Source organism: Xyrauchen texanus, chromosome 8 (genome assembly GCF_025860055.1).
Source record: "Xyrauchen texanus isolate HMW12.3.18 chromosome 8, RBS_HiC_50CHRs, whole genome shotgun sequence".
NCBI lineage: Eukaryota > Metazoa > Chordata > Actinopteri > Cypriniformes > Catostomidae > Xyrauchen > Xyrauchen texanus.
The window spans coordinates 14,046,079-14,067,293 of record NC_068283.1 but is presented as its reverse complement, the minus strand read 5'-3'; the positions used below and the strand labels follow the sequence as shown (position 1 = coordinate 14,067,293).

General features: G+C 39.5%; 1 protein-coding gene across 7 annotated transcripts; it reads right to left on the bottom strand.

Moving 5' to 3' along the window:
* Positions 1-97: 97 nt before the first annotated feature.
* On the bottom strand, positions 98-20,655 carry LOC127648044 (ELAV-like protein 3). 7 transcript variants are annotated; one of them, XM_052132621.1, is made up of 7 exons: positions 20,297-20,655; positions 13,342-13,558; positions 11,874-11,977; positions 8,234-8,387; positions 6,530-6,758; positions 5,850-5,888; positions 98-5,194 (listed from the first exon to the last, which is right to left on the bottom strand). In XM_052132621.1, the coding sequence occupies exons 1-7, from the start codon at positions 20,303-20,305 to the stop codon at positions 4,846-4,848; spliced, it is 1,101 nt and encodes a 366-aa protein (XP_051988581.1). In that variant the 5' UTR covers positions 20,306-20,655; the 3' UTR covers positions 98-4,845. The 7 variants fall into 7 exon arrangements, with proteins under 7 accessions (XP_051988581.1, XP_051988583.1, XP_051988582.1 ...); XM_052132623.1 differs by having other exon boundaries at positions 98-5,173; XM_052132622.1 differs by having other exon boundaries at positions 6,530-6,755.
* Between the last annotated feature and the right edge of the window lie 560 nt (positions 20,656-21,215).

Here is a 21,215-nt window from a genome sequence, read left to right as displayed (position 1 = left end):
GTTTTATTTAGTATACTATGTTGCATGTGTGCAGCAGTGTGTGATGTACTTCATGCACCCCCCTCCCCCCCAAAAGAAAACAAGAACAAAGAAAAACTGAGATTCATATCTTTTATTTTTTCCGGCATGTAAAGTACAAATAATTAAACAATTCCATGAAAAAGTCCTCAAGCGTCTTCAGCTGAAATCCCAGTAATAAATATCCTAAACTAAACTGAAAGGTTTAATATTTTTTCCCTTTGTAATGTGTTTGTCTTTGTTCGTTTGTTCATGTTTGGAAGTATGAGATTTTTATTCGTGACACAGACACTGAGATCAGGAGTTCCGTTTTTGATCATTTTTTTGTTTGTTTATTTGTTTTATTCTGTTATTGTTCAGTTATTTCTGGAAAATGGTTTCAGAAGAACGTTGCTAAGTAACTCCGTGTCCCTTCTAAATTAATTGACACAAATAACAACTGGTTGAGAAACAGAGTGACCACTGACCCCTTTACTAGCTCAGTGCCTTGCCTTGCCCGTCTCCTCCTGCTGCCATTTCTTCGCCCATGTCTGCATCATTGCGACCTAGCCCAACATTGACTCCCATTTTACTCCCTAGACTGTTCTCTCTGTCAGATACATGGCTAGTGGCAGCAAGATGAGAGGTGTTTGGCAAGTTTACTGAGCCTCAGACCTGACTGCGGGTCCAGACGGTAGACTGGACCGCGCCTCGCCTGCCCACCCCCCCAGCCCCAGGCCTCGCCCCGAGCCCTGACTCACTATGGGGTTCTGAACGTGGCTGGAAAAACAAGACTGTGATTAGATTAAATAATCAAAAGGTTTTCATTTAACAAGACAAACAAAACACAGGCATTAAAGGCATAACATCTAGCACACAGCATGTATGTTTATACACTTCAATTAGTTTAATATAGCAGTGCATTCTTTGCCTATGGAGAACTTTTCCAAATTGTAATTCTAAAGCAGATGTTTTTTTTTTGTGTGTTTTTGTTTTTTTTTGTTCTGTTTTTTTTAACCTTTTTTAAAATCTATTTGTTTCCTTTAAAGAAAAACAAAAAGGTGTAACCACATTTTGGCAAAATGAAAAGTAATTAAACTTGCAAATATAATGAAATAAACCATAAATATACACAAAACATACTTTCATACGAGGCAATAATAATCATAATCATAATGATAATAAATAGTTTTTAAGTTAACAATAAGTTAAAACTACAAGCTTAAAGTCGCCCAAATAATACAAGTTCATTGGCGCTATATTGAATTTTTTTTCAGTTTAAATTATTTATGTTGCAACAAAAGCTACCACAGACTGTTACAAACACAATTAAACACATTTTGATTGAAATGAAATAATTCTAACTAATTCTAAAACCTGCATACACTGTAAGAACAGCAACTAATTATAAATAATGGAAACAAATATAGTAAACCGTACCCAGTAAAAGGAACCAAAAGAAAATATTCGACCCACGTGTGTCCTCTATGGCAACATCAACAACACAAATACACTAAGTTAATATGATTCTGATATGTAAAGTACCGTAAACCAATAAATTACAGGAAAAATGATATTCGGAAATCAACATGGGCTAAAACCGATGATATTTTAGACCGTATTCCTTGCACGGTGTTTTAGATTTGCTCTTTTCTTTACCATAGATGGCTGTTTGTTTTAGCTTGCATGGTCCGAGCACTATTAAGGGGCGGAGGAAGGGATTATGGACATATTTAGTTTTTTAGAGATCAGAGCTCTCGGTGCTTGTTTGATTCTTTTAATGAATCCGTTAGTTAACACTTTTTTTCCGTTGTTCGTTACATTTGATCCTTTCACTATTCGGCAAACCATTCCAGTGTGACGTTTAATTTCTTTTTTTAAAAATATATATATCTTTTGTTCTCAGTCAATATAAAAACGAAGCACATTGCACTTACTGTTCCATAGGAAAGTTTTTTTGTCTTTTTAAATTTTTTTAAATGATTATTATTGTAGTTGCTCAAGCGGTGCAGTATGTTTGTTTCCTGCCATTGTCCTTGGCTCTCTGAGGTTATGGGGAGCATTGAGAGGTCTCTGGATGTAGCTAAAGGGCTCGTTTGGACATTTTGCCATAGGGATGACACAACTACGCCCGTCCTTTTGGTTGTCATGTGCACTACAGAGTTGCCTTGGTTGCTTATTACTGTATCTACTCTTGCTTGCCTGTTGCTAAATGTAAAGGGTTGACAAATCTTTATTTGTTTTCCTCTGTAGAGCTCACCACTGATAAGTTGCAGTTGTAAATGAAAAGGCTGTTTTGCGACGTCAATGTGGTATGTAAGCTGAGAGGGGTTACCTGTTGTTTAATGTGTATCATGGTTTTGATACAGTGGACACGATGCAGAGGGCTCCGAGACACTTGCATATGTGTGATGTGTATTCGTGTGAGTGGTTGTGTGTGTGCGTGTGCTGTCAAACTCTTGCAAAATTCCTTAGAACGGCTTTTCCCTTTGTAAGTGACAAAAGCTAAGATCCCTTGGTTGGTTAGTGCTTGTGCAAAGGATCAAAATCAGGTGCTAAGATATGAACTGATGATGGGATATCGAAGATATGTGTAGAATAAATTAAACAACGACCAAATGTAGACAGCATAATGATAGACAACATTTGCTTTGTGTGATGACATACTGGCGAATAGAATTAATAAAGTGCAGCTAAATTTGATTTAGTCAATTTTCGGCTTTTTTGGTGCACTGAACATGCTGAAGCATTAAAGTGTATTCTTTATTTCATCTTTGTTGCCGATAAGAGATGAAATGCTCTGGGTGTAGTGCTCCTCCTGGTTTATATTGTTCAGTTCGACGCCATAGAGCTTCACTGCACCGTCATTGAAGCAACGCTTGATTTCACTGTAAAGGTTTTAAGCGTAGTCTTTTTTCTGTCTTAATGCATACATTTACCTGTCTGCTGATTCTTTTTCTGTTTTATTATTTATTTCATTTTTTTTTATTTTTATATATATATTTTTTAAAATGAAATGGTTTCACTGCATGTAAATCTTATTCCCCAACCCTCCGATCCCCGCCCTAACACCGCAGACTGGCCCTCTTTCCCCAAAGTTGAAAGCTCTGAAAATAAAAGCCATGCGGTGTGTCCAAAGATTTCCACGCTTAAGAATCAGTAAAAATGTTGCACAAGGTCTTGTTTTTTTTATTCGTTGATATAAAAATATATTAATCTCTAATGTAATCCTTTCAAAGAGATCATTGTCCTCTTTGGCTAACACAGCGTTATTTAGAAAAGCAAAATGTCACTTGATTTGAACACACATGTACATCTTTCAGTTCTTTTCTTCATATAATGTGAAGTTTTGCGATTTTACAGCAATGTCTCTCCCTATGGAACAGTTTATGTTTATCCCATGACTAGTTATGGACAACTAGTCCATATATGGGATTTTCATCATTAATATATAAGGGAATTTGTGAGATGCGTATTTTGAGATGGCATCTTATTTTTTATGGTCATGTGGCTGTGACTTGCTGATAAGGGCAATAGATGTACAAAATGTGATGTTTTATGTTTGATATGCGATTACTTTTGAATATGTAGGGGCTGAAATCGAAGCATGTCAGAGTAATTTAAGAGGTCATTATGTACGCAATTCCGCTTAAATGAATAGCGCTAAATGCATTTGAGAAAGGTTATGAAGGCCAAAGGTGACCCCTGACCTCCATTACAACTTTTCCCATTCAACATACTTCTTATGGACAGCTCAAAGTCCACTTGAGAGGTTAACAAGGAGCTTGGACACAAAGCCCTACCTACTCCAGGGCTATTTGTACATATCAACATGTTTAAATGTTCTAGCACGGTTCTGGATTCTGCTGTTGGCCTCCATTATTGGTTGGCAAGATTTTCAAAAGAATTCCAAATGCCATCACTGTTTGAAATGCTCCTAGTTACACAGACAATGGTGGAATCAATTCTAGATTTTAACTAGGTGTGTGTGTGTGTGTGTGTGTGTGTGTGTGTGTGTGTGTGTGTGTGTGTGTGTGTGTGTGTGTGTGTGTGTGTGTGTGTGTGTGTGTGTGTGTGTGTGTGTGAGTGAGATGAATGTTGTCTTTTGGTGTGCTGAAGTGATTGATATGACCCCCGGGTGACCTCTCGATTTGTGACTACAATCCAACACAGTTTGTTCAGTGGCTGTCTGGTTAGAGCTCAGGTAAGGTGTGTGGTGCCTAATGTAGAGTGAGGAAACCGTACTAAAAGTTCTAGAAAATGCTTACATGTTTGGCTATTATAACCACCTTAAATGTTGAATATATAGTTATATCATAATATATATGTGTGTGTGTGTATATATATATAAGAGAACACTGTTATTTAATAATTTTTTCTCTAAAAAAATCACTGATTCAAAATGCCCAAGTGTAAAAAAGTGACTACATCCTCTGAAGCCAGACAGGAGAGTTACTGGGGCCAGATTTTGGGTAAATTGCACATATTTGATTCTTCTTTTTTCAGTATTTCATTGACCAGTTCTCTTTCTTTGCCTGAATTAAATCAAAGCTCTCAGCAGACATTCTCTGTCACATTCATTAGACTGTCCTCCATGTCATCCCCAGCCCCGCCTCACACTTCTGCTAAATCAATACAGGCAAACGTTGGGAAGGACTAGTATGTTGTGTAAAGAGAAAATAAAATAAACTCTATTTTTTGTGTTTTTGTCCGAAAACGAAATGTGTGTGTTTATGTGTATATGTGTATGTTCAAGAGAGACTCAGTCCAGGCCCATGTAGAGTGAATGTACAGGGAGCTCAGTGGCTACCACTGTATGTTAAAGAGCAATAGTGACTAGGCCTCCCTTCAAGCCTTGTGCTGTTTGCTGGTCTTGAAGGAGACCTGCAGCACGCGGTCACCTAGGCGATAGCCGTTCAGGCTGGCGATAGCCATGGCTGCCTCGTCGTAGTTGGTCATGGTGACAAAGCCAAAGCCCTTACATTTGTTGGTGGTGAAGTCACGGATGACTTTGACATTTGTGACGGCGCCAAATGGCCCGAAGAGCTGCCACAGGACACTTTCGTCAGCTTCTGGGGACAAGTTGTAGACGAAGATGCACCAGCCGGCTCCGGTAGGACCGGTCAGGTTGACTCCGGCTAGACTGGTCATGCTGTCAATGGTTATTGGGGAGAATCTGGGTAAGAAAGGAGGAGAGCTACCATGGGTGTCATTCTGAAGTTCAACACAGGATGCTTCTCATTACCACATGTTCCTGCCAATTTGAAATGTCTGTACACTCGAAAGAATGAGCACGAAACAACCAAACTATCTGCTTTCTACCTAAAACATAAAAAGACTTGGCTTGCTAACACATTCTCTGCACAATTCTAGTCATATTCTCTGTTGTTGACCAAAGTCTCTGCAGAAATAGGATATGAAATTCACAATGTCCAACAAAATCACAATATATAGCAAAATATAGAAACCTAGAGAGGGATGAAGGCAAATCAACAGAAAATTGTAACGAACAGAGGAGACGCAAACCAATCTTGTATGTCCATGCTGGTGGAAAAAAAAGGACATTAAAGCAACCAGAACTGAAGAAAAATAATGTTAGTTTAATACAGAAATGCATACAAATCAGTTAAATCGAGGAATCAACCAAAAGAACAAAAAAGGTTCAACAAAGCCATGCCAGAATGTCCTGCTGTGAGCTCTTCGTTTAACTGGATGTGAATTGGCTATGTAAATCTAGTCTACTAAAATGGTATTTCTCTAATTCTAAAGTCAGCAGGTGGTATTCCAGGCACTTTGTTTGAGCTTATATAGGCATGGATGCTTTTGAAAGGACACCTTTTTTTTACAATTACCTCTTGACTCCGTAGCTGGCGTTTAGTAAATTGTCGAGTCTGTAATGCAAGAGGGAGAGTGACGGAGGTGAAGATATTAGTTGCAAGATCCAACAACCAGGGAAAGGTGTTTTAATACAGTCCATTCAGCCACCAGAGGGAGCGCTTTACTGGGCACAGTATCCACCAATCAGCAGGCTGGGCCCACCCATCATACAGTGCTTACAGAGCCCTCAGGCAATGGATTGCTAGTACTGCGCACATGTTTGTGCAGCAATGAATGCTTCTGAATACATCAGTGCCATGACTGATTCATACACACTGTGTTTTGTCTAAATGTATTCCTTAGAAGGGCAGTTGTTTGGAAACACTCTTTATGAATGGGTTAAAGAAAATTTGTTGCAGATTTACACACTTTCCTCAAATCCCCCTGATAGTGTGAATGTGCTGCAGTTTAAAGGGATAGTCCACTGAAAAATGACAATTTGGTCTTCATTTACTCTCCCTCTTGATGGTCCAAGTCTGCATTACCTTCTCTGAACCTTTTGTGTTCTGGTGAATAAACATATGAGTTTGGAACAACATGAGGGAGAGTAAATGATGACTGAATTTTCATTTTTGGGGTGAACTGTCCTTTTAAAGGAAAGACCCAGAGGAAGAGGGTGTACAGTAAGATTAAGGGCTACGGGCGGGGGCAGTACCTGAAGCGCTGTGTCTGGTGGTGCAGAGGGCCAGTGTAGCGGCGGGCGGCTGTCTGATAGAGCTGGGTGAGCAGGGCTTGTCCCGTCTTCTGACTGGGGTTGTTGGCGAACTTGACTGTGATGGGTTCGGCAGCTCCAAGAGGCTTTTGACCATTGAGGCCTTTGATAGCTTCCTCAGCCTCGTTTCTTTTATCGAACCGGATGAAACCAACTCCACGCGATATACCTGCTCCGGGCAGAAAGCAACGCAATGTTAGTATTCAAGTTGGACAGTCATGAATTAATTTGATGGGTGATAAACAGGCCTAGACAGAATCTGCAGACCTTTTTGGCATTTTCTGCACCGATTTTGTCGTAAAATCTGCAGAATGGATTTAGACATGGTAAAATGAGTTAAACTGAGTTGAGAGATCTACAGTCTTAATGGCAGCAGCAAGGCTTATCAAATTAGCTAAATATTGGATAAACAAACACACAAGGGATGGGAAATTCGAGAATGACTGGTGTCCCAAATCGAGAATGCAATTAAATTCCTGAATTGAAATTGCAGGCTGCAGTGTTTTAATTTTAATTAGGAAGTTGAGTCAACGGAATGCAATTTTCTAGAAACATTCATTCATATTTTAAAGGCCTTCAAATCAAATTTGTTTTGCATTACTTTGTATTTATATATGTATGTACTGTGTGTGTGTGTGTGTGTGTGTGTGTGTGTATATATATATATATATATATATATATATATATATATATATATATACACCTATCAGCCACAACATTAAAACTGCCTGCCTGATATTGTGTATGTCCCCCTCGTGCCGCCAAAACAGCGCCAACCTGCATGCCAGAAAAGCGTTCTGAGATGATGTTCTGCTCACCACAATTGTAAAATGCGGTTATCTGAGTTACAGTAGACTTTGTCAGTTGGAACCAGTCTGGCCATTCTCTGCTGGCCTCTCTCATCAACAAGGCATTTCCATCCACAGAACTGCCAATCACTGGATGTTTTTTGTTTTTTGCACCATACAGAGTACATTCTGGAGACTGTTGTGTGTGTGAAAATCCCAGGAGATCAACAGTTGCAGAAATACTCAAACCAGCCTGTCTAACACCAACAATCATGCCACAGTCCAAATCACGGAGATCACATTTTTTCCCCATTCTGATGGTTGATGTGAACATTAACTGAAGCTTCTGACCCATATCTGCATGATTTTATGCACAGCACTGCAGCTACATGATTGGCTGTTTAGATAATCGCTTGGATGATTGTTGGTGCCAGACGGGCTGGTTTGAGTATTTCTGTAATTGCTGATCTCCTGGGATTTTCACACACAACAGTCTCTAGAATTTATTCAGAATGGTGCCAAAAACAACAACACATCCTGTGATTGGCAGTTCGTTGGATGGAAATGCCTTGTTGATGAGAGAGGCCAACAGAGAATGGCCAGACTGGTTCAAACTGAAAAAGTCTACTGTAACTCAGATAACCACTCTGTACAATTGTGGTGAGAACAATATCATCTCTGAATGCTATTCAAATATGGGGGTTGGCTCTGTACACATACTTTTTAAAACATTATAGCATTATATATTTTTAAAAACATATAGCCGAGTTTTACCTTTACATCCACTGCTTCAATTAGTTTTTGTAATCTTCCCCTAGAGAAGAGCGTGTGCTCTTTGTGGAAGTGAGTTAACGTTTACCTGTGACCTGGTCAACCAGGATGCGTGAGGTGATGATCCGTCCATACTGAGAAAACAACTGCTCCATGTCTTTCTGACTCATAGTTTTGGGCAGCCCACTCACGTACAGGTTGGCATCGCGAATGGAAGCTGAGCTGGGTCTGGCATAAGACACCTATAATGCAGACACATAAAATAAGGAGCTGCAGTTTAGAATGTCTTATAATAGAAATATTAAGAAGCATGCATCAAGACAGCTATGACAGACCTAAAACTCCCAGCAGTGCACTTTCAAATGTAGTCGAAGCAGATATGTCACAGCACTGCCATGCTCAAAGGCGAGACATCCGCCCACTCTCTCTCATCCCTCCTTCCTTGAAATCCACATTTCTTACACGAACTTCATTCGAACCAAACCTGGTTGCCTTATTAAAACACTTTTTCAGCTTCACAGTGCTCCTAACAGCACACAAACCTGATCTCACTCACAGTCAGCCCACAGACACATCCACACCCTCTGCACTGATTTGAGACCAGCTCCCTCAGGGAGCTGTGAGGAAAATTCGATATCATGAGCTGTTATTCTGTGCAGTGATTTTCCAGAAGACCGCAGCATTTAAGACCTAGTTACTACGCATTGGGACATGTCATGTTTTATCAAGTCCAATTAGGCATTTGTTTTGACGTTAAAATATGAATCTAATTTTTAAATCTTGTCTATATTCACTATAAATCCCCCACCGTGCCGACTCGGTCGTATTTGCGATGCGAACAGATTTTTCTCATAAAATATGTATATTTATGAGTTTCTGCTTGAATGAGATTGACTTTGATTGATTGTGTCAGTGTGTGTGTGCATGTGGTTTTTGGAGATTGCACCCCCTCCTTCCATCTCCATCTCTCCTTTGTCTTCATTCTCAAGGGGAAACTGCTCCTCTGGCAACCGGCAAACCAAGTAAACAGATTACAAGATGTCCAGCATCACTGACAACTCCCCAACACATGTCCTCACAAAATGCCCCACAAAAAGAACTAAAGCAGCGCAAACAAAAAAGCACAAAACAAATTCATGCTCTACTGGAACTGTAGCATCCTTACCTTTCAAAACATTCTTGTATCATTGTTTCTATTCAACAGTATTACATTGTGTATGCTTCTCATTTACAAATAGATATAAATTATATCATACATTATTCACTGTAAAAAGTGGTAACCTTAAAGTGCCATTTCCACCTGATCTAACCCTTAAAATGTGATGTGTTGGTGTAACTAAATGTAGTCAAGTTGATTCAGACATGCTAAATATTTTGTTTTTTTACTTTAATCATACCAGTTAATTTAGATGTTACCACATGAAGCACATTTATTTACATTTGTATATATAGAGAGAGAGAGAGAGAGAGAGAGAGAGAGGGTATATACAATATATAGTTTATATATATATATATATAGAGAGAGAAGGTATATACAATATATAGATAGATAGATAGATAGATAGATAGATAGATAGATAGATAGATAGAGAGAGGGTATATACAGTATATAGTTTATATATAGAGAGAGATAGAGAGAGGGTATATACAGTATATAGTTTATATATATATATAGAGAGAGAAGGTATATACAATATATAGATAGATAGATAGATAGATAGATAGATAGAGAGGGTATATACAGTATATAGTTTATATATAGAGAGAGATAGAGAGAGGGTATATACAGTATATAGTTTATATATATATAGAGAGAGAGAAGGTATATACAATATATAGATAGATAGATAGATAGATAGATAGATAGAGAGAGGGTATATACAGTATATAGTTTATATATAGAGAGAGATAGAGAGAGGGTATATACAGTATATAGTTTATATATATATAGAGAGAGAGAAGGTATATACAATAGATAGATAGATAGATAGATAGATAGAGAGAGGGTATATACAGTATATAGTTTATATATATAGAGAGATAGAGAGAGGGTATATACAGTATATAGTTTATAGATAGAGAGAGAGAGAGGGTATATACAGTGTATAGTTTATATATATATAGAGAGAGAGGGTATATACAATATATAGTTTATATATATATATATATAGAGAGAGAGAGGGGGGTTATATACAGTATATAGTTGACAGTGGGTTAAGCACCTACACTTGTTTAAAAAAAATAGGAGCATGTTTTTAATGTTTTGCCATCAGATCTGGCAAGATTCTGTGTGTTTTTCCACCATATGTGTGTTTGCGTGTTGGAGGCAAGTATGACTAAGCAGCAAGCGGTATTGTTGAGGTAGGGGTTTAATTGTGCAGTGAGTGGGTGAGTGTACAGCAGAAACTGGAGGAAGGGGGGTAGATGTATTTGAGGGATGGGATGCTGCCCCATAATTAACCCTCTCTCTGTCTCTCCCACAGTACAGATGGTGCCTGCAGCCCATATGGCCTCTAATCCCATCATTGGCATTCGGCTCCCTATGCTGCCGCCTCCCTATGCTGCCGCCTCCTAGCCTTTGCTCCTACGCCTTGTCTCCCTTTCTCCCTCCCACCCTCTGTCCCCACTCTCTACCTTTCTAACAATGCCTTATTGACATGGAAAATGTGACATTTGCTCAACTCAACTATTTGAGGGCAACAGGCACACGAATGTTGAATGTCAGTGAACAGTGGCGAAAGCTGGCTGAATGCATTGAACAAACAAGATGATTAGGACAATAGAAATAGGACTCAGTGTTGTTTAAATAACTATGCTAATGATGTCATTGTGCAGATTGCCCATGGCTCGTGGTCATTATTTATCGAATAACAGTGTTTCAGGACTTGGTGAATAATGGTCAATAACTGTGCTTAAGGATGTAGAAATAGCTTGTATGTTGCAGACTTTTAATAAAAGTGTTAGGAATGAATTTACACCTGACATAAAAGGTCATCATGATATTATATGTATTAATATCCTTAAAGGGATAGTTCACCTGTTACTATTCCATCCTTTTGTTGTAACAAACCTGTAAGATAGCCTCAGTCACCATTCACTTTCATTGTATGGAATAATAATTGCATGAAAGTGAATGGTGACTGGGGCTAACATTCTGCCTCTTTTTGTGTTCCACGGAAGAAAGAAAGTCATACGAGTGAATAACATGAGAGTAAATAAATGGGGACAGAATTTTCATTTTTGGGTGAACTATCCCTTTAAGAAGCCTTCTTAAATGCTGATTCTTACTTTAGATTTGGCGTAACCACATGATGTGTGGTGATCAGGTGGAGAAGGAGGTCGGACTGTTTAATCTCTCACTTTCAGAAGCCCAGTCAAACCTTCCCCGTCCCCAAAACCCAGCTGAATTTGGGACAAAGAAGGCCCTAATTAGCCAAGATTGGAGGCAGATGGGGCTCTCTGTGATGACCTCCAAGCCCACATTGCGTCCCCCTAATTACATTTCCATCACAATCACCTCTGCACACAACCCTTTGCTTTCTGACCTCCACTTTCTCTTTTCTTTTGCTCCTTTTGTTCTTGCCACCAATCCCTACCCTGCCCCTCCCTTTCTCCTCCTCTCCTGCTGTCTCGTCTGTCTTAGGCTGTGTTTCACTCCTTGTTTTGGTTTTATTCCCCACTTCCTCCCTGTTGAGTGATTGAGGAGTGGGGGGTTGAGCTTCTCTTACCTTGATTGTTTTGGTCTGCAGTTTAAGACCATTGAGTGTGTTGATGGCCTTGTCGGCATCATTGGGATCCACGTAGTTTACAAAGCCATAGCCCAAACTCTGACCTGGAATAAGATGAATATAAATGCATTTGATGTGTATCTGGTGATGCACTGTTAAAAAAATGTGCTTTGAGTGGTAAGATCTAATTAAAAACGTATTTTATTCATCAAAAATTTATTTAATCTGACTAAATCAACCTGACAAAATAGGGTACACCAGCCAAACAAATCATTCTTATGGGTTCAATAAAGTAGAAATAGAACCTTGAGGAAACCACTGCAGGTTAGGTTTTACTGCTTTGAAGGCAGTTGAGAAATGAACAGCTGGTTGCAAGAAACACCTCACCCAAAAATGAAAATTCTCTCATTTACTCACCCTCATACCATCTCAGATGCAGAAGGCTTTCTTTCTTCTGAAGAAAACAAATGAAGATTTTTAGAAGAATATTTCAGCTCTGTAGGTCCATACAATACAATACAACTGAATGGGTTCCAGAATTTTGAAGCTCCAAAATGCACATAAATTCAGCATAAAAGTAATCCATAAGACTCCAGTGGTTAAATCCATACCTTCTGAAGTGATATTATAGGTGTGGGTAAAAAACAGATCAATATTTAAGTACCATAAATTCTCCGCCCTGCCCAGTTGGGGGCGATATGCACTAAGAATGCAAATCAACAAAAAATAAAAGGATGACTTAAATATTAAACTGTTTCTCACACAGACCTATCATATCTCATCAGAAGATATGGATTTAACCGCTGGAGTCTAATGGATTACTTTTATGCTGCCTTTATGAGCATTTTGGAGCTTTTTAGCACGCATTCACCTGTGTTGTATGGATTTAGGGAGCTGAAATATTCTTCTAAAAATCTTAATTTGTGATCAGCAGATGAAAGAAAGTCATACACAGATGACATGAGGGTGAATAAATTATGAGATCATTTACATTTTTGGGTGAACTATCCCTTTAAGTTATAATTGGAAGTGTATTGCTGCTAAAAGTGTTTCTTGCAACCAAATGCAGTACTTGGGGCAAAAATGTCAACAAAATGACAAAAGTGCCACCAAAAATGTGCTTGTAATGCATTCATCTCTTTTGTATTTGTAGGTTCTGATGTATTTCTTGATATAATTCGAATTCTGTCTTCTGTAGGTCTATTCTAGGCCTATTTACTGATTCAGATTTTTAGATTGAGAATATATTTAAATAAAATGGAAGCATTTGACATAAAAGTCAATCATTGTGTATTATACATTGTGTTTTATACATTAAAAAAAATTTACGTTGTCATAGAGCTAAACAAAGAGCCTTCAAGGGGCAATTATTCCCCTTGATCCAAATGTTCATTTCTGACACCGTTACAGGCCAGTTTTCACTTGCGTGGATATATTTGGCCCATAGAAATAGGTGTTCCTTGGTTACCTGTGATCTTGTCTCTGACTAATTTGCAGGACTCAATCTCTCCAATGCTGCCAAACAAGCTCTTGAACTCTTCCTGGGTCATGTTCTGAGGCAGGTAGTTGACGATCAGGTTGGTTTTGCTGTCATCTGTAGCGCCATTAGTGCTAATGACGGGGCCGTTGGGCAGGCTGGTTCCGCTTGGACCATTGGACACCTGAGTTTCCATGGTGCTAATTATCTGCAAGTGTAAAAAATTGTGTGTTTGGATGAAAAGGCATCATTTGTGGGGCGTAAAGCTTGGCTCTCCAAGAGATTGCTCCTCAAGCACCACCACATCCTCTTGGAGAGGTTAGATATCATGTTTCAAAAGAGTTGAGGAGAACAATATCCCACCTCCCCTCCTCCCCTGACCGCTTTCTCTGGCCTCCTTCCTCACATCAACTCTCTATCTGCCCCTGGCTCTGCAGATGTCACCGTCCTATCCCTCTTTCGCTGCCCCCATTTTCTATATCCAGGGTCAAACAACATTACATCACTAGGACAGGCTCTGAGGAAGAGGACAATGGTCGGAGATGACAGATAATCATCTTTCCAAAAAATCAAATGAAGATCAGAAGTTCTCTTTGGCACCTTGTTTATGTGAAAAGCAAGAACCTGTGTGTGGGTGGGGGGTGGGGGGGTCTGGTTCATCTGTGTTGCTGTGGTGCACAACATGATGCTCAATTTGGCCTATAGGGGATTTTCAAAGAACACATGTATGCAGGTTGTAGACGCCACTTCACTCTTTAACGGTACCTTCCTTTCGCTTCCTCTGTCAGCATACAACGTCTGTGCTCAAAACCAGTGCCTTGCCTTGAACCATCAGCTATCTGTCTTTGCTAGCTTTTATGTATATTTATTTAGTTGATTTTTTAATATGTTTCCCAAGGCTTGTATGCTCCACAATTCACAAACTGATGTGTGTAATGTATGTTCATGTATTAGTCATCCACAGTTGACTGAAAGAATTGGCCCCTGGGGTGAAACGGGGTGTCTCACTGACTTAATTAACAATGCATCCCTGATCTTTTCATCGAATACCCACCCTCAACAGGCAGAATCATATGCCACAAGCCTCCCTCTACATTTTTATTATCAAAATTCATTTTGACATTATGCTGGGGGCGTAATTGGAAATAAATGAAAATATTCATGACAAACTGGTGCTTAATTAAACATCTCATCATAATGCCAAATGAACAATCAACAGTTGCGCAAACAGGTGAATTAATAGTTGTGTGGATAGTCAGTTCTTTTGTTCTCCCTTCAGTGTTGCCTCTAACTCTCATCTCTTTTGTTACGCTCTGTCTCTTCTCCAGAATGATTTATTCTTGCCTTGAGCCTTACCTCTAACCAGGTTGCCCAGGTAACAGCAGCTTGACGACTGTTGCTATTGGCTGGCTTCTTGACTTTTAGCCAATGTTGCAATGTATGTGCGAGAACACAGTTAAAATTGAGAACTACTGTAGCTAGCTTAATATCACTTTTTGTTTTGAATTAGCAAAATAAGCTTTCCGGTAGGCAGAATGTAAATCTCATGCAAATTGACACTGACAAGGAGGAAGCTCAGAGAGGCAGAGATGAGCGAGTTATTACAGCCTGCAAACGTGGATCTAGGCAAAACTGCTGGAAATTATGTCAACCAACTATACTGTCATCTGAATCGGAATTTCCAAGTGTAGGGTGTTCCAACGGTTGTCTTAAAACACAAATTGTGAGAAACATGGCATTCTTTTTGCTTTGGCAGTCGCCCTTAGCCTGTAGTCTAAGAAATATCTACAAAGCCTACTCGAACAGGCACTGTCTATGCGTTGACACAAACAGAGTAAATCTTTACACAAAGTGACAGGATCAGGGCAAATGTGATGTGTGAACTGAAGTAAACCTCCCCATGGCAAGCCACCCATCCTCAGCAACAAATGTAGCAAGTTACACAATGCTCATGCTCTTCGGCCAAAGAGACTGACAAAAATGCTATCTTACTGCCCAGATACTGGCACCAGGCTAGGCAGAGGTAGAGGAGCACTTTATCCCAAAACACATGACTCACAAAGACAGCCGAGAGACTGCTTACTGCAGGAGTTCTTTCAATTGTGCTCCATATCCAGCTTATCAACTGTCCCTGAATTTATACGCTTAAAAATAGGGCTTACGAAACAAAAGTGAAAGCATGGCCATGGAGTGCATTGTCCCAGCCTGTACTTTTCTATTTGTGGGAGAGTTCTCCTTCAATATTTAATGCACTGCATCAGCATCGCCTACACAAGGACCCAGACTCGCACGCAAACAAGAGCCCCGCATTTCATACGCAAAACCTATTAACTTCCCACCACCGCACTGATAAAGATAAATGACTATAAAAATTCCTCTTTGTGAGTTTGTAATTAGAGTCAGCTGAAATGACCGTCAAGCGCTGTCAGAAATATTGGGGAAATTTAAGGCAGCAAAGTCAACGTTGTAGAAAACCGTCCTGTTGATTTACTTTATACATTTTGTATTAAATAATAGTGCCACAATAAACTAAAGTAAGATAAAGGCACCTTGTGCATATAAAACTGCTGGCAATTTTACTGGTATATGTGTGTAAGTACTATATGTGGCTTTACAATAAATCTAACTGATGTTAAAAATAGATTTCCATTACATACACCCCAGAAGATATCATGCCACTGCTGATAAAAAACAGGCCCGATGGCGGTGTAAGATAAAGAGCATTTTGACTGTGAAGACTATCGCCTAACATCACTTCCTTTATGTCCCTGTGCTGTGAGGGAGCCATTTTCTTAAAATAAACCCAGTCTCACACAAGATCCAGTGAGGTAAACAAATAAAGCATGAGGCGGGTCTAATCTCTAGCTTTATAAGTAACATGTCAACATTCATTTTCAGCATTATGCTTCGAAGAAACGTATTTATAAACACAACAAATTAATCAGTCCTAGTGACATTTCTCATATGACAGCAGACCTTAATTTTTAATTCAGAAATGTATGGGTCTGGACAGCCTCCTGACTGAAATGTGACTGTCGGATTGCCAATAGGCCGTTTCAGTAACAGAGATTACAGGATTATCCTAAACAAAAGGCTTTAACCACACTCTCATTGCATCTTAAGGGATCACAGTGGCAGCTGTAAAACAACAGGACACAAGTCAAAGCATAATTTTCACAAGCAGACAGAGAGCGGATAAACCCTTCTCTTTATTGTTTATTTTTGCGGTGGTGAAAAAAAAATTACAAATATATGTCTAATCGGGTTAATTTCGCATGCACGTGAAATTTTCAGTGTAAAGATTTATCACGCAAACAGACACTTCTTCCTCACATTCCCCCCCCCAAATTGTGTTTAAATGAGTTTTCCTTTTCACGTGTTTATTTTTAAATGTGTTGATATCATTTTTGCAATATCACTAGGAACATTTAGCAGAAAAGATAACGCATGGGGAAAGCAGAAGAGTGTGTCAGTGTCGCTGTCCAGAGTGCTGAAGTCGGGAGTGGCTCAGAGGGGATCCCGTTTGAAATCAGTGCCTTCGCCTTCCTTCTCAAAAACATGGACAACAACCTTCAAAACAGCCTTCGCGCTTTAGGACTCATTTTGTCAAGTGGACACTAAACTCTTGATGTCGTCTTGATAAATCAACACTTTCTTCTCGGTCCAGCCGTTAGCGAATCGTTTAAAATCGTTATCCACTCGTCCTTTGATTGGACAAGTGCGCGTGTGCTCTGTGGGCATTCATAAATCCGAGCTCCTTTTTGCTGAATAAACGTATTGACACAAGCGAACAAAAGAGCCACCCGTTCCTCCTCTACAGAGACCATGGCAGCACTATGAATATTAATGTAAACAGTAGCGCTTTGTGTCGAGGCCAGGGGCTGCGGGACTCTCCGGGAACAATGAACGTTGCAGCCTTCACATTCTCTCGATTCTACAGTCTAACAGTAATACTAATACTACTACTAATAATATATTTTATGTTTTTAAATAATATGCCATACAAATCCATCTCTGCGTGAAATGGCAACCTACAGCTCATTTAATGTCTTTCCCTTGTTAATAGAAAAAAATTCTACATTCATATTCTGTGTCATTAAAAAGCATTGGATGGATTTTTTTCCAGTAATAACAGTAATAATCATTAACCACAGCTGTTAGTTTAATTATTTTGCCTGTGAAATCAGTACTGTAACTTATGAAAGCCCATTCAGCCGCATATAAAATACTGTCATTTGGTAAGTCGATTTTAAGCGATAAAAATTCAAATCTTTGAGATAAAAAGTCATAATTATGAGATGCAAATGTACAATTTTGAGATAAAGTAATTATTTTGAGATACTGAGTTAAATTATGAGATAACGGTCAAAATGATGAGATAAAATCCTAATGTGAGATACAAAGTCAATTTTTAGAGAGGCTAATAAGTCACAATAATGAGATACTAAGTGAAAATTATGAGATAGAAAAGTCAATTATGAGATGCTGAGATACTTAATCATAACGATGTCATAATTGAGTAACTAAATCATAATTATAAGATGACTATCTCATAATTTTGACTTTTTATCTCAATTGTGTTTATGTCTCAACATTTTGACTTTGATCTCATTGTCATGACTTTTTAACTCAAAATTGTGACTTTCCTCATGATTCTGACTTTTCACATAATTTTGACTTTCTTTTCATAATTATACACTTTTTACACACTATTTTTGCTTAGCATCTCAATTATGACTTCTTATCTCAAAATTATGATCCCCCCACCCCCTCATAATTATGTTTTTTATCTTTATTAAAATGTTCACCAAATCACGATTGCTATTTTATTATGTATTTATTTATATGTATAGAGTGGGATGGGGGGCTATAAATGTGGTTTATGAGGACATTTCTAGTGTCCCCATAATTTAATAACATTAAAAAAATGTTTTATTGAAAATGTAAAAATGCAGAAAGTTTTCTGTGAGGGTTATGTTTAGGGGGTAGAATCTATAGTTTGTACAGTATAAAAATAATTGTCTATGGAAAGTCCTCATAATGATAGGTAGACCTGTGTGTGTGTGTGTGAGAGAGAGAGAGAGAGAGAGAGAGAGAGAGAGAGAGAGAGAGAGAGAGAGAGAGAGAGAGAGAGAATTGGCCTTCCATAGCGGGGTAACTCAACTATTCAAAGTGAAGATTATTTTTGAAGCATTTCACTTTGACACAAGACGAGGTCTGGTGATCTTGTAGCATGTACATTATCGAGTCAATTCTTTCACATTGGTTTGACGCCGTTTTCTATTAAACTCCGTTTGCACATTACCGATGAACTGGGAGCTCGTATATATTTATACGATTGTGTTGCGTTGTGTGTCTGTTGTGACGTCCGTGTCCTTGAATTGTGTGAGCGCTTGTAGAAGGTTATCTGACTCAACGGTTTGAAGTGTTTGGCACTGCGGTAGAGGCGGAACAACATGCCGCGAGGCCTCCATCCATCACAACCCATAGACAAGTCAAACAATCTATTGAGAATTAATATGAGAGGAAAGCGCGTAATTTCGTCGCCTTTGTTGGAGGTCACTGTAAAACAAGGCAGCCTGTCCTTATAGCATCCTTTCAGGGTGCCAGTGGTGAAATATATATATATATACACACACACACACACACACACATACATACATACACATACCTGGAGCCTCTAACGTCAAATACAAAGGGGTTCCATTCCACGTGTGATAAATATTGCCTTAAAGTGAGTATTAAACGAATAATTACAACGTGGGCTACGATTTCAACGAATATAGCATCATTATTGGGTGATATTTGCGGTCTTCTATTCCTGACAATGAACAAGGTTACTCGCTTTACGCAGAACAGGCCTGAGGAATGAAAATACAGAAATGAATCTTAGCATTTAAGTAGCTAATTGTCCATGCACGCGACTCAAATGTGACGTCAGTGTTCATGTTTAAAGAGTAGCTGTTTTGTTATCGTTTTGGCAATGCAAATCGTTTTGCTTTTGAGCGCGTGCCATCGCTGTCTTCCTTCCGAGAAGACACGCCCAAAAAGCCTGCCGGCAGGCCTCCATATACCCCCATTTCAACAGTCAGACTTATTATGAAACCACATCGGTGTCTTTTTCTATGAATATATTTGCAGGCTATATATGTGACATTTCTCCTTCTCGCGCGTCGCAGGTCTTAGGAATTTCGCACTGACTGATTCGATCCAAAGCAATGGATGTACAATATCTCCCTCCCCTTCCGAGTGACTCGACCCTTTTCTTTGCCTTTGCTCTCTGTCGGCTCTCAGCCTCCGAGGCATCGTGTTTGGTCTCCGAGATTCAGTCTTGAGCATCCTTTTGCTGCGCAAGGCGGGAGAGGCTGAACGCCCCCATCGCAGCTCCACAGCATGTGCCCTCTTACGCCCTTCTGCCTTTAGACAGCACCTCAGCTACTCCTGAGGAATTCCTCCGCTCTCTTTGTTATTAATGCCTAATTACTGCTCGGATATATTTAATTAACGGATGTAAAATAAGGCTGAAGGCCTGTTGTACGCAGTGCTTATTACCAATAGTTAATGTGGCTGAAGAAAGCAATGTTTTGGTTTTGGATGAAGCGAGCTCGGCTGTTGCGATGCTTGCGCATGCATGTATCACATTACTTATACCCAGGGCTAATCGTTAATCTTGTTTACTGAATCCGCGACTTGCTCTGCCAGTAGGCTATGTGTGAATTTTGTCCACATGCATTATTACCATTATTTGGTTGTGTGCATTTAAATACATTGTCAAGTTATTTTGATATCCAGTATTTGCTCATTATTTTTAGACGTCTTCCAGACATTGCGGGCAATGTTGTGAGGATGCAAAAAAATAAAAATAAAAGAAAATGGTGCTGTAATTACTTCCATATTATTGCAGTAGTACGCTTTAGATATAAGAGACAAAAAATGGCATACGTACAGTAACCATTCTTGATGCACAAAGATGATAGTGATCTAGGTCCTTCAATGTGCAGGTCTTCAGGTCGGCTTGCAGTTATTTCACGGTGGTGTGGATGGAGAAACGTCAGTTTCCAAATGAAAAGAAAAAAAGAAAAGGAAAAAAGACAATCTTCGTCAGGAAATCTCAGCCCGTGCGTTTGTAGGTTTCCTCAGCAGTGTGAAAATGAGGAGAAGGGGTTTTCTTTCAGGATGATGATGAGAGAGAGATTTCTCTCCGTGTGGCGTGGGCGATGGTCTTGGAAAAAAGAGAAGCAGTGATCCCCAGTAGGGTGTGTCCAGGGAGGGTGTTGTGGTTCTGCTGTTGTGTATTTCCCAGTTCCTCGCAGGCTCCTTGTGTGCCTCTGCTGCAATGTTCTTCTTTTATGTGTCCTCCTGGCTAGCAGAGCTTGCTGCTGATTGGCTAATTGTGCAGGGAGGGTACTACATGGCAGCCATTGCAATGCGCTCCTCACCCATTATCCCCTTCAGAAGAGATCACGAGAGCCCACCATCTCTCCAGTCTTGCATTTGCCCTCCCTTTCTTGCCCCCCCAACACACATGCAGAGCTGAGTGAATAGAGCTCCACCTGCACTCAGAGCAGATGGGTGCAGAAAAAACGGGAGCTATATGCTTTCTCCTTCTCTTTGCCCTCTCTCTCTCTCTCACTTGAGGCTGAATTTTTTCTTCATTTCGCATTATTTGTCCTCCTCCAGCTCTTTTGCGACGTTCTCGTAATCTGTCGTCTAGTCTGGTGCATTGCATTTCTAAAGTGCAGTTTTGTCCAACAAGAAAGCATGTTGTAAAGAGAGCTCAGTAAATGGTGTGAATAAGGCTAGCATTTCTGGGAGCAGTACTGGGAATATAGAATGGCTGTCTAGTCTATAAAGGCATAACTGCG

Coding starts and splice junctions, on each gene's coding strand:
- LOC127648044 (XM_052132621.1), bottom strand. Junction 8,388..11,873: donor TGCAGACCAAAACAATCAAG/GTAAGAGAAGCT, acceptor TCTGCATTATAG/GTGTCTTATGCCAGACCCAG. Junction 6,759..8,233: donor CCTGGTTGACCAGGTCACAG/GTAAACGTTAAC, acceptor TTCTGCCCGGAG/CAGGTATATCGCGTGGAGTT.